This window comes from Rutidosis leptorrhynchoides, chromosome 7, assembly GCF_046630445.1.
Source record: "Rutidosis leptorrhynchoides isolate AG116_Rl617_1_P2 chromosome 7, CSIRO_AGI_Rlap_v1, whole genome shotgun sequence".
Lineage (NCBI taxonomy): Eukaryota > Viridiplantae > Streptophyta > Magnoliopsida > Asterales > Asteraceae > Rutidosis > Rutidosis leptorrhynchoides.
The window spans coordinates 121894748-121910141 of record NC_092339.1 but is presented as its reverse complement, the minus strand read 5'-3'; the positions used below and the strand labels follow the sequence as shown (position 1 = coordinate 121910141).

The 15394-nt window shown below is 31.3% G+C and overlaps 1 protein-coding gene across 1 annotated transcript in view; it reads right to left on the bottom strand.

Annotated features, from left to right (window-relative positions):
• Positions 1–13764, bottom strand: part of LOC139856917 (1-deoxy-D-xylulose-5-phosphate synthase 2, chloroplastic-like) — a 37612-nt gene extending 23848 nt beyond the window's left edge. Inside the window, exons 1-5 of the mRNA XM_071845630.1 lie at positions 13672–13764; positions 13398–13565; positions 13102–13266; positions 12688–12838; positions 5740–6011 (exon numbers count right to left, since the gene is read on the bottom strand). Of these exons, the coding sequence (XP_071701731.1) occupies positions 5740–6011; positions 12688–12838; positions 13102–13266; positions 13398–13565; positions 13672–13764 (849 nt within the window). The remainder of the gene's footprint in view (positions 1–5739; positions 6012–12687; positions 12839–13101; positions 13267–13397; positions 13566–13671) is intronic.
• Positions 13765–15394: the final 1630 nt, after the last annotated feature.

The following is a 15394-nucleotide window of genomic DNA, read 5'->3' as shown; positions in this document are numbered from 1 at the left end:
TTTTGCATTGGTTGCTTCTGATACCTTAAATCCTTCAGGTATCTTCATATATATATCACTATCAAGTGATCCATAAAGATAAGCAGTCACAACATCCATGAGATGCATTTCTAAATTTTCAGAAACTGCCAGGCTGATTAAGTATCTAAAAGTAATTGCATCCATAACAGGAGAATAAGTTTCCTCATAATCAATTCCCGGTCTTTGAGAAAAACCTTGAGCTACAAGTCTAGCTTTATACCTTGTAACTTCATTTTTCTCATTTCTTTTTCGCACAAAAACCCATCTATATCCCACAGGTTTCACATCTTTAGGTGTGAGAATGATAGATCCGAAAACTTTTCTTTTATTGAGTGATTCAAATTCAGCTCGTATTGCTCCTTTTCAATGATCCCAATCATGTCTATTTTGACATTCCATGACAGATTTTGGTTCTGGATCATCATCATCATTCATGATGTCATATGCAACATTATATGAAAATATCTCATCAAGATTTTTCATTTCATTTCGGTTCCATAATATTTTTGAATGTACGTAATTGATTGAAAATTCCGTATTGACATCATCAATCTCCTCTGCAGAAGGAGTATTGATTTGTAGTTCTTCTTGAACACTTTCTTTTACCTCATTATCAGCTGATTTTCTTTTCCGAGGATTTTTATCTTTGGAACCAATTGGTCTCCCACGTTTCTGGCGTGGCAAAGACTCAAGAATAACATTATTGCCAGTTTTTGGAATTTCAATTCGAGCTGGAGCATTTGCTGCTGGTATATATGATTTAGTCACTCTTTTTGTATCTGTAAATGCATCAGGCAATTTATTTGCAAGTTCTTGCATATGCATTATTTTTTGAACTTCGATCTCGCATTCTTTTGTGCGAGGATCAAGATACATTAATTGAGGTTCACACCATGAAACATCATTTTCTTTATTTTTTATTTCTCCCCCTAATCTAGGGAATAATGTTTCATTAAAGTGACAATCAGCAAAACGTGCTGTAAAAACATCACCCGTCATGGGTTCAATATATCTTATTATTGAAGATGTTTCATATCCAACATATATTCCCATCCTTCTTTGAGGACCCATTTTAGTGCGTTGTGGTGGTGCGATAGGGACATAAACCGCACAACCAAATGTTCTAAGGTGGGAAATATTTGGCTGATGACCAAAAGCAAGTTGCAAAGGAGAATATGTATGACTTGCGCTTGGTCTAATGCGAATCAATGATGCAGCATGCAAAATTGCATGGCCCCATACAGATACTGGGAGTTTTGTTCGCATTATCAATGGTCTAGCTATTAGCTGCAATCGTTTAATTAATGATTCAGCTAAACCATTTTGTGTATGCACATGGGCAACGGGATGTTCAACAATAATCCCAATAGACATGCAAAAGTTATTAAATGCTTGAGACGTAAACTCACCGGCATTATCTAGTCTCACCCTTTTAATAGTATAATCAGGGAAATGTGCTCTCAATTTAATAATTTGAGCAAGAAATTTTGCAAATGCCATATTTCGACTTGATAATAGACAAACATGAGACCATCTACTAGATGCGTCTATTAGAACCATAAAATATCTAAATGGTCCACATGGTGGATGAATTTGTCCACATATATCACCTTGAATTCTTTCAAGAAACATTGGTGATTCTTTTTCAACCTTAAGAGGTGATGGTCTTATTATCAACTTTCCAAGTGAGCATGATGTACATGGGATAAGTGCATCATGAGGGATCCTTTGATCCGTCAATGGATGTCCATGTGTATTTTGTATTATTCTTTTCATCATTGTTGATCCTGGGTGACCTAATCTCTCATGCCACAAACTGATCATTACAGGATCACATAATTTTTCTTTAACTACCACATTTACTTCAGGTACATTTATATGTGTATAATGTAAACCAGAATGAAGTCTTGGTAGTTTTTCAATTACACGATTCTTATCAGTGATACTTAAATATTTTTCATTTTCTGTTGTCACTGACTGATAATCATATCCATTTTGGTATATGTCAGAGAAACTTAACAAATTTCTCTTTGACATGGGAGAAAATAAGGCATTATTTATCCGAAAATTCGTACCATTTGGTAACATGAATTTTGCCTTTCCCATTCCTTTTATTAAGTCCACAGGACCTGATATAGTATGTATAGTTCCTTCCGTTGCTTTCAAGTCTGTGAAATATTTTTTAGATTTGAGTATGGTGTGAGTGGCACCACTGTCTGCAATACAAATATCTTCACCATTTGACTGATTTTTTACTCCAGCAGTATACATCATGAACTTCAAAAAAAAATGAGAAACAAATAATGAGTATATAATTCATCAATATATTACATTCAAAACATGTTACAAACGATAGCACATAATAAGGAAATATGTAGTAAACTAGATATGGTGTAGATTGAAAATCTACAACCATTTATTTAACGAGAACATATAATAGGATATCTATATATATATATATATATATATATATATATATATATATATATATATATATATATATATATATATATATATATATATAGATATTAGAAATTTATTCATTAAAGTAGTCACAAGTTGGCTCAGTGATTTTTGTATCAAGGTCATCCACAAGATTTGCTTCTTTTCCTTTTCCCTTTAGGGATTCTTGATACCGATTAACAGAATGCTGATTTGTTCGGCAGTTTTTAGACCAGTGGCCAATTTTACCACATCGGTAACAAGAATCTTCAACATTCTTTGAAGAGCCTTCTTCAACATTGTGATTTGTGGGATTGTATGGTGTTTGGATTTTATAATTTTGTGGATTATTATTTCTTTGTCCACGACCACCACGACCACCGCGACCACAACCACCACCACGACCATTACCATAAGGGTGATTTCGAACATAGTTATGATTTTTATTATTGTTATGGTAATTTCCATAATGATGGTTTTGGCCAATATGGCTACGACCTCTTCCACGCCCTCGTCCATGTGCATTTCTTCTTTTATTATTATTATTATTATTATTATTGTTAATAGCATTAGCTTCAGGAAATGCTAGCGCACCGGTAGGACGAGATTCTTGATTTTTCATCAGTAATTCTTTATTAACTTCTGCAACTAAGAGATAAGTTTGAAGTTTGGAAAAAGTTTTATAATTCTGCAATCTTAAATTTTCTTGCACAGTTATATTTGCAGAATGCATTGTGGAGAAAGTTTTTTCCATCATATCAGCATCACTTATTTCTTGACCACAGAATTGAAGCTTTGAACGGATCTTGAACATGGCCGAGCTGTATTCACTTACCTTTTTGAAATCTTGGAACCTTAGATTTCTCCATTCTTCCCTCGCAGCTGGAAGTAATATTTCCTTTTGATTATCGAATCTACTCTTGATACTTTCCCATAAAACATGTGGATCTTTGATAGTGAGAAACATATGTTTTAAGGTGGTATCAATATGTTTGCGAATAAAAGCAATTGATTTTAATTTATCTTGATCGGAACAAGTATTATTTTCTTTTAAAGTTTCTAGAATACCCAATGATCCAAGATTTATTTCTACGTCCATAACCCATGATGTGTAGTTTGTTCCCGATACGTCTAAGGCATCAAACTCAAGCTTTGATAAGTTTGACATTTTCTATTTTCAGAAAGATGAACAATATAAATCATAATCATAATCATAATCATAATATTTTTTTTCGTAGATAAATAACAACATGCAATTAGAATTAGTTTAGATTCATAAGTAGTAAACAAAGGAATAATGGTATGATTACAAATAATAAAATCATAAGGGAATATAGGTTCATATTATATTATATTATTAATGATATTATTATAATATATATTAAGTTATAATATATATTATTATAATATATTTTTCTTATTTTAACCTTTAAGATTTACTTTTAATAAAAATACAAACTACTTTTCTTATTTTAACTTTTAAGATTTACTTTTAATAAAAATACAAACTACTTTTTTTATTTTAACTTTTAAAATTTACTTTTAATAAAAATACAAACTACTTTTTCTATTTTAACTTTTAAAATTTACTTTTAATAAAAATACAAACTACTTTTTCTATTTTAACTTTTAAGATTTACTTTTAATAAAAATACAAACTACTTTTTTATTTTAACTTTTAAGATTATAAATTTAAGAATAAACATTAGTATGCATGAAATAAATAATGATTAATTGCATAAGTAATCATAAATGTTAGATAACATATAAAGACCCCATCGTATTCGTATTGATCGGAATTAATCTCGACCCATAGTACCGTGTTGTCAAATGACGTGTTGCGTACATAAAGTACCGTGTTGTCAAATGACGTGTTGCGTACAATCATGAGGTCTTATTAACATAAATATAAATGTTAGTGAAGTTAATAAGAGTTAGATTACAGAAAATATAATTCAGGTGGTATAACCGACCATATATAACTTAAATAACATAAATATAAATGTTAGTGAACATAACTGTAAATGTTAGTATACATAAATAAATGTTAGATAACATAAATGTAAATGTTAGTATACATAAATAAATGTTAGATAACATAAATGTAAATTAGGCGACAGTGTCGACCATATATCATTTAGGTGGTATAACCGACCATATATTAGTTAGGTGGCAGAGCCAACCATATTTAGTATAAATGTTGAGATAATCGTGCTGATAACGTGTTATAATTTAGTAGGCTTATAACTACCTTTAGTGGCTTGATTCTTGACTGTAGATTTGGGGAAAGAGACGAACGAAAAATAGGATAGATGTTGAATTCGACAACAATAACAAATATAAATTAGAAGTTGAATAATATCAACTTGTATGTGGTAGCATTGCACGTGGAGCAAAAACAAAAAGCACTAAATTTAATTAGGTTGTGATGATTGGCTTTTGACTAAGGGGTTTTGCAAAGTGGGTGTCGATAAGCACAAGAAGGGATTTTTGAGTGTTTTATATATTTTTTAGCTTATCAACTTTCTGCACCACACACACATATATATACTACATATTTATCACTGTACAACTATTTAACAAAATTGTCTATACATGTAATTTTGTAACAGATTATTATTTATTTTTAAGTTTTGAATGGTAAGAGAATATAGTCAAAATTGTTGTTTGCAGCGTTGAAGAATATTGTTATCGTCGACAGAAATTGCATACGAAAGTGGTACTTGATCCTTAGGCACAAGCCACGGCGTAAAATAAAAAAAAAACGCTACGGAAAAGGAGAAGACATCAAGACATACGCAACCAAATCAGCGAATATCGGTCTATTCGGCGCAACAAATCAAGAAAAAATATATATATGTTTTTTTATTACTATTTATTTGATATTTGTGTTTTCTTCCAGTCTGAGCTTTCGCGATTTCGCCGCTCAGACTGCGGGAGAGTGTTAGATGATAACTTAGCCCAACAGACTTAGGTCCAGTAGGGTTTGTAGGTTTATTAGGGTTTTCATTGTAATATAAATATCGCATTAGTATTGAATAATAATCACGGGTTTCATTCTCTAACACTCAAATTGTAGCTAGTGAAAATTGAACATTGGTCTCCTTTGTAGATTCCTAAGCACGCACCCAACCCCTAGGCTACCCTTTAGGGTTTTTTTAGTATGATTATCTTGTTTTAAGCATTGAATAATTTAATGTTTATAAGAGCCCATTTTTACATCTGGGACCTATATATTAATTAGAAGACCTTGGGTCGAGTAAACAGTGAGTATACCTTGGCAACTTCACGAAGCTTACGAAATTTTGTACTTGCTTGCAATTTAGCTAAAGCACTACTAAGAGCTCCAACAGGGGTTGCTGGTCCGTCAAGCGTAGCAGTGGGTAATGAAACTTGTTTGTTATCATTTAATACGACGATTAGATTTGAATCAAGGAAGCCTGCATTATTCATTGCCTCGTACGCTTGTCCGGCTGTCATGGCACCATCTCCAATCACCGATATCACATTGTTGTTTTTGCCTAACAAATCTCTTCCAACAGCCATACCTATCAAAATACAGGAATAAAAAAAGAATCAGAGACATAACTACAACTATCCTCTACTACTCTTATATACTAAAACATCAACAGTTCAACAGCTCATTATAATTTTTTCACCTTAAAACCGTTAATTTTAATGTTTATATAATTGTTTTGGGATGCATGCTTAATTGGTTCGCTAACTGAATGGTTGTTCGCCCACTTTGTTATCTCTTCAATTGGGGTTCAAACTCCGCCAACAACATACTTTTTTTCTTAGCTTTTCTTCTCCTTTCTTCTTTATTTTTCGCTTTTCTTTCATTTTTATGTTTACCAAGTAAAATAACAACTTTTTGCAAATTTATCATTCATTTTCTATTTCCTTCTCTCTCTCTCTCTCTTTTTTTTTTCTTTTTCTTTTTTTCATTTACTTACATTATGATTATATTTGCCCTTTATAACCGTCAAATAAAATGTAGAGGGAGAGTCTTTCTCCAATGAGAATAAAGAAAGTTTTTGGGTATAAATTTATATAAGCCAAGTCTTAAGTTTATATCAACAATTGAGATTTTATTGTTATCATACGTGATGAAAATTGTATTTATACTTAAAACGATTTACCGTCACCAAACGCAAAGTAGCACACAACAATAAAAGAAATCAACATTTCAAACGCATAAATAAACATCTCATAACAACACAACACCACAGTCACAGGAAAATTTTAAGTGACACTTTACTTAAATATAATCTAGATGATAAAGTTTTTTCTATTTCGCTTGATAACGCCTCTAATAATACTAGAGCTATGGAATTATTAAAATTACGTTTAAAACCAAAGTTAGATGGTGTTTTTTTTCATTCCCGTTGTGTTGCTCATATTATAAATTTGTCCGTACAAGCGGCATTAAAAATATGTGATAAACTAAAATCAAAATTTAAAACTTTATTAGTCACAATATATAGTTCGAGCAACGAACGACAAGCAAACTATAGACGCTTTTGTAAACAAATTAATGAACCCGTTCTAGGACCTTGCTATGATAATAATACTAGATGGAATTCTACTTGTTTAATGTTTGAAAATATAATACGACAACGTAGTACTTTAAACGATTTTAATGAACAACTTGTTGCTAGAAATAAGTCCGTTTCTATAACCAACCAAGATTGGAATAAACTAATTGAACTTACAAATTTTTTACAAGTTTTTAAAACGGCAACAACTATATTATCGGGTGTTTATTACCCAACTAGCCCACTAGTTTTAAACCAACTTTATTTAATGACGTTTAAATTAAACGAATTTGGAAATTCACGTAGTAAAATGTTTCAAAAAGTGGCTAGCGTTATGAAAGCTAAATTTATAAAATATTTTGGTAGTTTACCTTTAGTTTTTACTTGTTCTGCCGGGCTTAATCCAACTTTAAATGTTGGAGGCGTAGAATATTTAATAAGGTCCGTACTAGAAAATTTGGGTTTAGAGGATGGGAATGACGAAAATACATATGAACCGGAATATATACCTAAAGAAGTTTTTAAATTTAAAGATAATTTTGAAAAATTATTTTCACTTTACGCTTCCAAATATGGTCAACAACAAAACCCAATTGTTGACTCAATGCGAGCTGGATCGTCGCGAACTTATAGCGACATAAATATAAGCCTTTATAATAGTATACGTGATGAGGCTACCAAACGTCAACGATCATCGGCTCCATCAAGTGAATTGGGACAATATATGGTTATGAACTTTGTAAATAATATAAGTCCCGAACAATTTGAAAAGTTTGACATCTTGGCTTGGTGGAAAGAAAGGGAAGTTACATTTCCAATTTTGTCCGCTATGGCTCGTGACTTACTATCCGTCCAAGCTTCTACGATGGCTTCCGAATCGGCTTTTTCTGTTAGTGGTCGAATTATATCCGAAAGAAGGTCAAGACTGACACCTGAAGCCGTGGAAACGTGTGTTTGTTTGAAAGATTATTTGGATGGTGTAGATAGGATACAAGATCAAGAAACGTTGGAAGGTCCAATATTACAAGACGTGGAAGACGGTATTATTAGAGAAGAAGTTGATCAAGGGATATCACCTCCTAATACCGAATTAGATGAAGGTGAATTTGAAGATCTTGACCCAGAATCTCTAGATGTACAAGAAATGTTAAACTACATATATGAAAATAATGAAGACGATGAAGATGAAGCTTAAGTATAACGGGTGATGGCCATGCCGAAACTCGATATACTTAAGTTCACGAATACGTTTTCGGGTGATGGCCATGCCGAAGCTCGAAATGTATTCATATTTATTATTTTTAAGTTGTATTAATGTATTTGTTTAAATAAAAGTTATGTGATGCTTTATTTACAAGATAAGTTATGTATTGTTTATATAGTTGTAGAGAGTATTTATTAATGAGTATTGTTTATAATTTTTAAATTGTTTAAATAATTATCTTTATTAATGCTCGAACAAAAATCAAAGTCAAAACCGATAAAAATCAAATCTAGAAAAAAAATCTGAAACCGGTAAAAAACTAACCCGGAAAAAGAGAGAAAAAAATTCCAGAAAAACCCGAAAAAATGACCCGCTAATACCCGTTTCAAAACCGAAAAAACCCGATTTCGAACGTTAAAAACCGAAAAAAAACCGATTCCGAAAAAACCGGGTATACCCGGAACCGGGTATTCAAAAACCCGGGTTTTTTTACCCGGTTATTTAAAACCCGGGAACCGGGTTTTACCCGGTTTTTTGCACGTCTATGTGTGAGTGCGACCTTACCTCGTTATTAGTCAAACAATAATGAAGCAAGATAAATGACACTAGCCCACATACTAGATAAAAGGCTTTAATTTTTTAGCCCACGCACATGGGACCAACTCCTATGTAGTTATAAATTATTATTCCCACATGATTCGCATGTTTTATGTTATTTTATTTCTTGTATAATACTCTATAATCCGTCTAAAAAATGTCCGTATTAATTAATTAATTAATCTATAGTTTCTATTAAAATTCTATAATGATAATGTCATTATTAGGCTAATTCATTTGTTAACAAAAGTTCAAAAAACAAAAGAAAAAAATATAGACATGGTGGGTGATGTCATTAATCTAAAATAATTTTAAATCAAAACTAAATCTTATTAATTAATTAATTATTATTATTAAATCTTAATAATAATTATTTTACTTATTAAAAATAAATAATTTTGAATTATTTTAATTAATTATTTTGAATTGAGTACGAGAAGGTATAAAAGCTAGGCAGAAGGAAACCAATTCTAAATTTATATTTTAGTTTACATTTTTAAATAAAATGACAATCAATATTATCTCTTATAATTGAATGTGGATAGTTTAATATGCATTTTAGGTGTTTGTTGCAATGTTCAGCTGAAGAGTTTCTTAGTCGGACTCTGTGGTTTCACGGTTCATTAAACTAAATGACTTTAGCATTTACGTTCACTTAATACCTAAAACATATCGTTAAACTGTTTTGCTTAAATAAACCCGTGATTTCACGGGTCATTTCACTAGTTTATATATTTACATATATATGCCATACAATAATTATCTACTTGTCAAATATTAAATATCTTTAAATTCTTCAATATAATCTCATTTATTTCTTTTAAACATATATATTTCGTATAAGTAAAAAAAAAAAAAAAAAAAAACCTTACATTAATCAAACTCTTCTTAAATCCAACAAAATTTCAATAAGACATTCTTTGGGTATGAAGGGATTAAAATGATTGTTATTTTCTTGGATTTCCTATAATACTACTTATAAACAGAGTATTCACTATTCAATGTTAAGTCTTTTTTTTTTTTTACGTGTTATTTAATAAACCATAAATAGGATCCGGTGTTTTTTATTTTTAGTTAGTAAATGATCAAGTTGAGATATTACTCCATTATTATCCATAGCATGTGATGCGTATGATATTAAAATAAACATACAGATGTTGTCAAATGAGTAAAATAAGGAAATGAATGTATTTTTTGATCCGTTAAATGAGTCATCAGACGGATCAACACATGTAAGTCATTCGAGGAGTTTTAAAATGAATGATGGATCCACATGAACTCAGAGTTATACGTCAAACGTATCTTTTAAAGCATTTTTACCCTCGTGATAAATGTAGAAAAACAAAGTTGTCATTGATAGTCTGATTGATTCTTGAATCGTGAAATCATTTTTCAATTAAGTATTTTCGGGTATCATGAAATTCTAATCTGTATAACAAAAACGAGATTTGATTCCAGGTAAGAAATTCAAATTTAAAGCTTTTGAGAGAATATGTATATTTATGTCTGTACGTAATGGAAAACAAGTGACCGATCTTCAGAAATCAGATTTAATCAGTTAGAAAAATCAAAGGGTGTAAGTAGCAAGGTTGCAAGATTTGATTCCGGACCCGAACCCGATTAAGAAACCCGGCCCGAAACCCGTCGGGTCCTCTTTTACTTACATACTATCGGGTTTCGAGTTTCCCCACGGGTAAATGGGTTACCCGATTAGTCATTATGTATATATTTTTCAATAAGTTACCAAATTAAAATATCGAAAAATAACTTACCTACTTCATGTTTAAAGTATTATAAAATATCACATATAAAAAGTTGATTGAAAAGTTTCTAAAATACTCAAATGCACAAAGTATATAAAATATCACATCCCGAAAACTTGTTGTATATGATTATATTGAATAATATTATACCCGTTTTCAAAACAAATAAGAGAAATCTTTCATACATTAACAATATAATACTAATACTAAAATTTTAAATAAAAATTATTATTAAAATTTCTCAGGTCGGGTATACGGGTATACGGGTATGCAGGTCGGGTATACGAGTCGGGTAAACGAGTTTGTATTCAAAACCATACCTGAACCCGAACCCGAACCCGAACCCAAACCCGGAATTTTTTTTTAACCATCCCCATACCCGGCCCATGAACCAACGGATTCGGGTCAGACCCGGCCCAGTTATAACGGGTTTCGGGTTTCCCCATCGGGTATGGGTCATTTTGCCATCACTACCGTTGACAGACAACTTTTTGACATAATAAGAACGCTGCCCCTTGGACCCTGCAACGACCGCTGCCCCTTGAACCCTGTAAAGGGGCGTGACCCTCTTGACCCCCCCAATTTCTGCAGCAGTGTCTAGTCAACTCTTAGGGACGTGCACTATACACTCTTCAAACCCTATGTTAAGTATAACTAGTTGAGTCTTGCTTTCAAGTAGATTCCAATTAACTAAAAATGATTGTTAGATTACACTAAAATTATTAACGGTAAACGTATGTGTCAGGTAGAAGATGTGATAATGTTATACCATACTCCGTATATGTTAGGTTAACTATATTAAAACATATAAGCGTCCAGATGACCTCATTTCTGGAATAATAATAACGATGATTATGATTGCTAATATCATAATTAGTTTGGTACTATTGATATTGTTTACTTTGTTTTATATGGTATTTGTATTAAATATATAAATATATATTATATATTATATTATATATATTACATTAGACATTTGTCATTTACAAAGATCTAAATAACTGATAGAGCAAAAGGTGGTGGTTGGTCATATCAGCCGACCCATTTTGATTTTCTAAAAATTTGCTAGTTTAACTCACTACCTATCCGGCTATCCCCCATATTTGACAATTTTAGGAACTAGTCATTCTAATCTTTGAAGAAAAGCGCTGTTCAAAAACAAATATATATATTTCAAAAAAGTATTACAAAGATGTTCAGTTACATTTACTTTCTTTTAATCTGAATGTGTAGATATGACTAGTGTTGGGTAGTTACCCCACAGCGGACGTGACACAAAATATAAAGTAGCTTATAATAGTTTGGGTTTCTTATCCTGTTAAGTTAACTATTGGGTAGTTATCCCACATCGACCGTGAGACAAAATATTAACTCCGGGCTGGTTCGGATCACTTACAATACATGCAGGGGCGGAACATTTAAGGGACAAAAGGGGGTATCCGCCCCCCCTCGATTTCGGGGAAAAAAAATGTACACTAAAAAAAAAAATTACGAAAAAATAAGGTTTTTTTTAGTGTTTACCCTCCTTCGATTAGTTTCTTACTCCCTTCAATTATTTTCGCCCCCTCTCGAGTCGGGGTCAAGTTCCGCCACTGAATACATGGCTCTACGAAGGACTTTCCTAAAATACGTTTTATTCATCGAATAGCTTATAATAGCTTCGGTTTCTCATCCATTTGAGTTAAGTAAAAAATAATTCTTTGTATACGGAATTTTTTGTTATAAATAAATAAGTTTAATAATACTGAAAAATATAATAGGTACTACGGAAGTTTTTTTTATATAAATAAGTTTAATAATACCGAAAAATATAATAGGTACTAGCATCAATCAAAACAACGTTTGTAGAAAACTTAATATTTTTTAAAACCTTATAAATAAATGAACCATAAGTATATGTTATTCGGTTATATTTTCGAGCCTCTTTAAATTTTTATATATGTGCAATTATACATTTTGCACGCCTCAAAATCCAGCCCTACAACATAAAACCCATTTTTTGTCTCACTTTACATCAATTACATTACATTACATAATTAGATAATAATAATAATAATAAATTAAGTAATAAATTAATAATATAAATAAAAAACTGGAATATTAATAAATAAACAGAACATACCAAGGCCAGCAGAGATACTTGTAGAACTATGCCCTGCACCAAAAGCATCATGAGCACTCTCATCTCTTTTAGGAAAACCTGCTAACCCTGATGTTTTCCTTATTGTGTTCATCTTTGACCTTCTTCCTGTTAGAATCTTATGTGGGTATGCCTATTTTTTATACCATAACAATTATCACACCAAATAATTAGTCAAAATTTTCACTCATTTCGTTTTTACTTAATATTATTATATAGGATGCAAATTGATTTCTACACAAGTAACCAATTATATTACTTTCAATGGTCACACTAAACTATTTTTGGTCGTGTAGAAGTCTATTATATCTATTGTTTGAAGAATATGTTATTATCACATTTATTTAAGCTAGGCATACAAATCATTCAATATTTAAAACAGGACTAAATTGTTACCTGATGACCAACATCCCATATAATTTTATCATCAGGGGTATTAAAAACATGATGTAAAGCCACAGCCAATTCAACAACACCTAAGCTTGAACTTAAATGCCCACCAGTATTAGCAACTGAATATACTATATCAACTCTTAATTCGGCTGCCAACTGTTCAAGATCCTGATTTTTTAATATAAAAAAATAAAATAAAAATTATGCACAGTGTACTAGTCACAAAAACAGCAACTGACTGTTAACAACCATGTACTATTAGTTTAATATATTTAACATTTATATTTAATTTAACTAACCTCCTTTGAGAGGTTTTTCATGTGTGCCGGATAATTGATTGTATCAAGCAACGGTGTCATCGGTTTATCGCCCGAAAAATCAATCTGCCATTTTTTATTACTATCTTTTTTGATTGTCACCTTTGCGTCTTCAGCGTCTGGACTAGTCGCTGAAGCGTGTATTCGAAACTGTAAAATCAGTGATCAAATAAAATATTAGGATGTTATATTATGAAAGTAGCAATATTTGATACCTTGAATTTGTGATCAGCATATATGTATTAAAGGATCAAACCTGTTTTCTTGAGAATTTGCAAAGAGGTGGAGGTTTGACGTAAGAAGATGCAGAGAGTTGCAGGTTCAAGACAGACCCTGAAACAGTAGCCATGGATGATCAAGAGAGAAAATTATAAAAATAAAAGAGAAGTGGGAGATACATTATACTATATATGGAGTTTAAAGACAGGACAAAATTTATAATCAAGCACACTTGGGTGGAGAAATGAATGAAAAAATCCGTATCTATATTCTTCATTAAATATTTATTATATATTATTATACTAGGTTTTTGAACCCGTGCGTTGCACGGGTGTGTAAAAAACCGTGCAAAAAATGTAATTTGCTGTTCATATCGGTATGTAAATTGCGATACTAAATAATAGAAAAAAATATAAGAATTACCAAATGAAATCTCTCACAAATCACAAGACCACATAGAGTTGGAAACTTACGAAAAAAAACTAAAGTATACAACTTAAAAAGTATTTCTGAAATTGAATATACATATGCAAGAACTTCAAAAAGTACCCTAAAAAGTTGAGAGATAAAGTTGTTTAGCGGGTTTACTATCCGTTTCAAATCGCATATCAAATACGTTGATAATAATTGTAATTAAATTGAGATAATTAAATTGATAATTGTAATTAAAATGAGATTAATTTTACTAAATACATGTTAGCATGGATAAATAAAAAGTTGTGTGCAAAATTAATTGATTTTTTAAACAGTTATTATTTTGAGTTTAAGAGCTCGTAGTGTTGTCAATTTTTAAAAGTGATTTTGGGTGGTGTTAATCATGGATTAATCTAATGTTGTCAACTAAGTAGGGTACTTTCTTGTTTATATATATTAGTTTTATGAGCCCGTGCATTAAGCGGTATTTGAAATAAAATAAAAGTAAAGGACCGCTCCCATATTTTTATATATATATTATATTATATTTCATACTCCATATTTTATTTTTTATAATTTATTCAAAAATATTGAATAAAGTATAACGTTGAACATATTGATGTAATGGATTTTGTAGTGTATATATTATCACTCCTTATATTATTATAGACAAAATTTCATTCCTCGTCCCTGAACTTTACATCGATTTTGACTCCCTGTCCTTTTTTTTTTTTTTTTTTGTGCATTCCTCGTCCCTAAACTATCAAAAGAGTACATCCCTCGTCCCCCCGCCTACTTTCTGTCAAAACCTACCGTTACCCTTATCACGTGCATGTCATGTGGGGGTATTTTTGTCATTGTGTTGTCTTCTTCTATTATATAAATCCCCAATTCTTCACAATTGTTTTGTCTACATCTGGGCTACTATTGAAACCCTAAATCAAACAACACACAACTACACCAATCATCAAATAAATTAAAAGTCAGTCACAATTTAATTCTCCTTCTACAAATCAATCCCAACATCACGGCAACAACGGCACCCTCCGACAGAGTTAGAGCGACGATGGTAGTGGGTGACGATATTCAAAATTAAATTACTATGTCAAAATTAAATTAAACCTTACATTAAATTACGATGGTAGTGGGTGCCGGCGGTGGATGTATGTGTGGATTTAAATTTTGTTTTATCTGGTAACCACGCTATTTCACGATGATCTCGACGATGTTGATTTCTTCATGTGTAGGTAGTTTGCTTCAAAGAATGTGTAGGTCAGAGGTTAATTTCTTTACATCTACAACTACCAAATTTTGTTAATTACTTTCAAAACAACATGTGGGTTTTC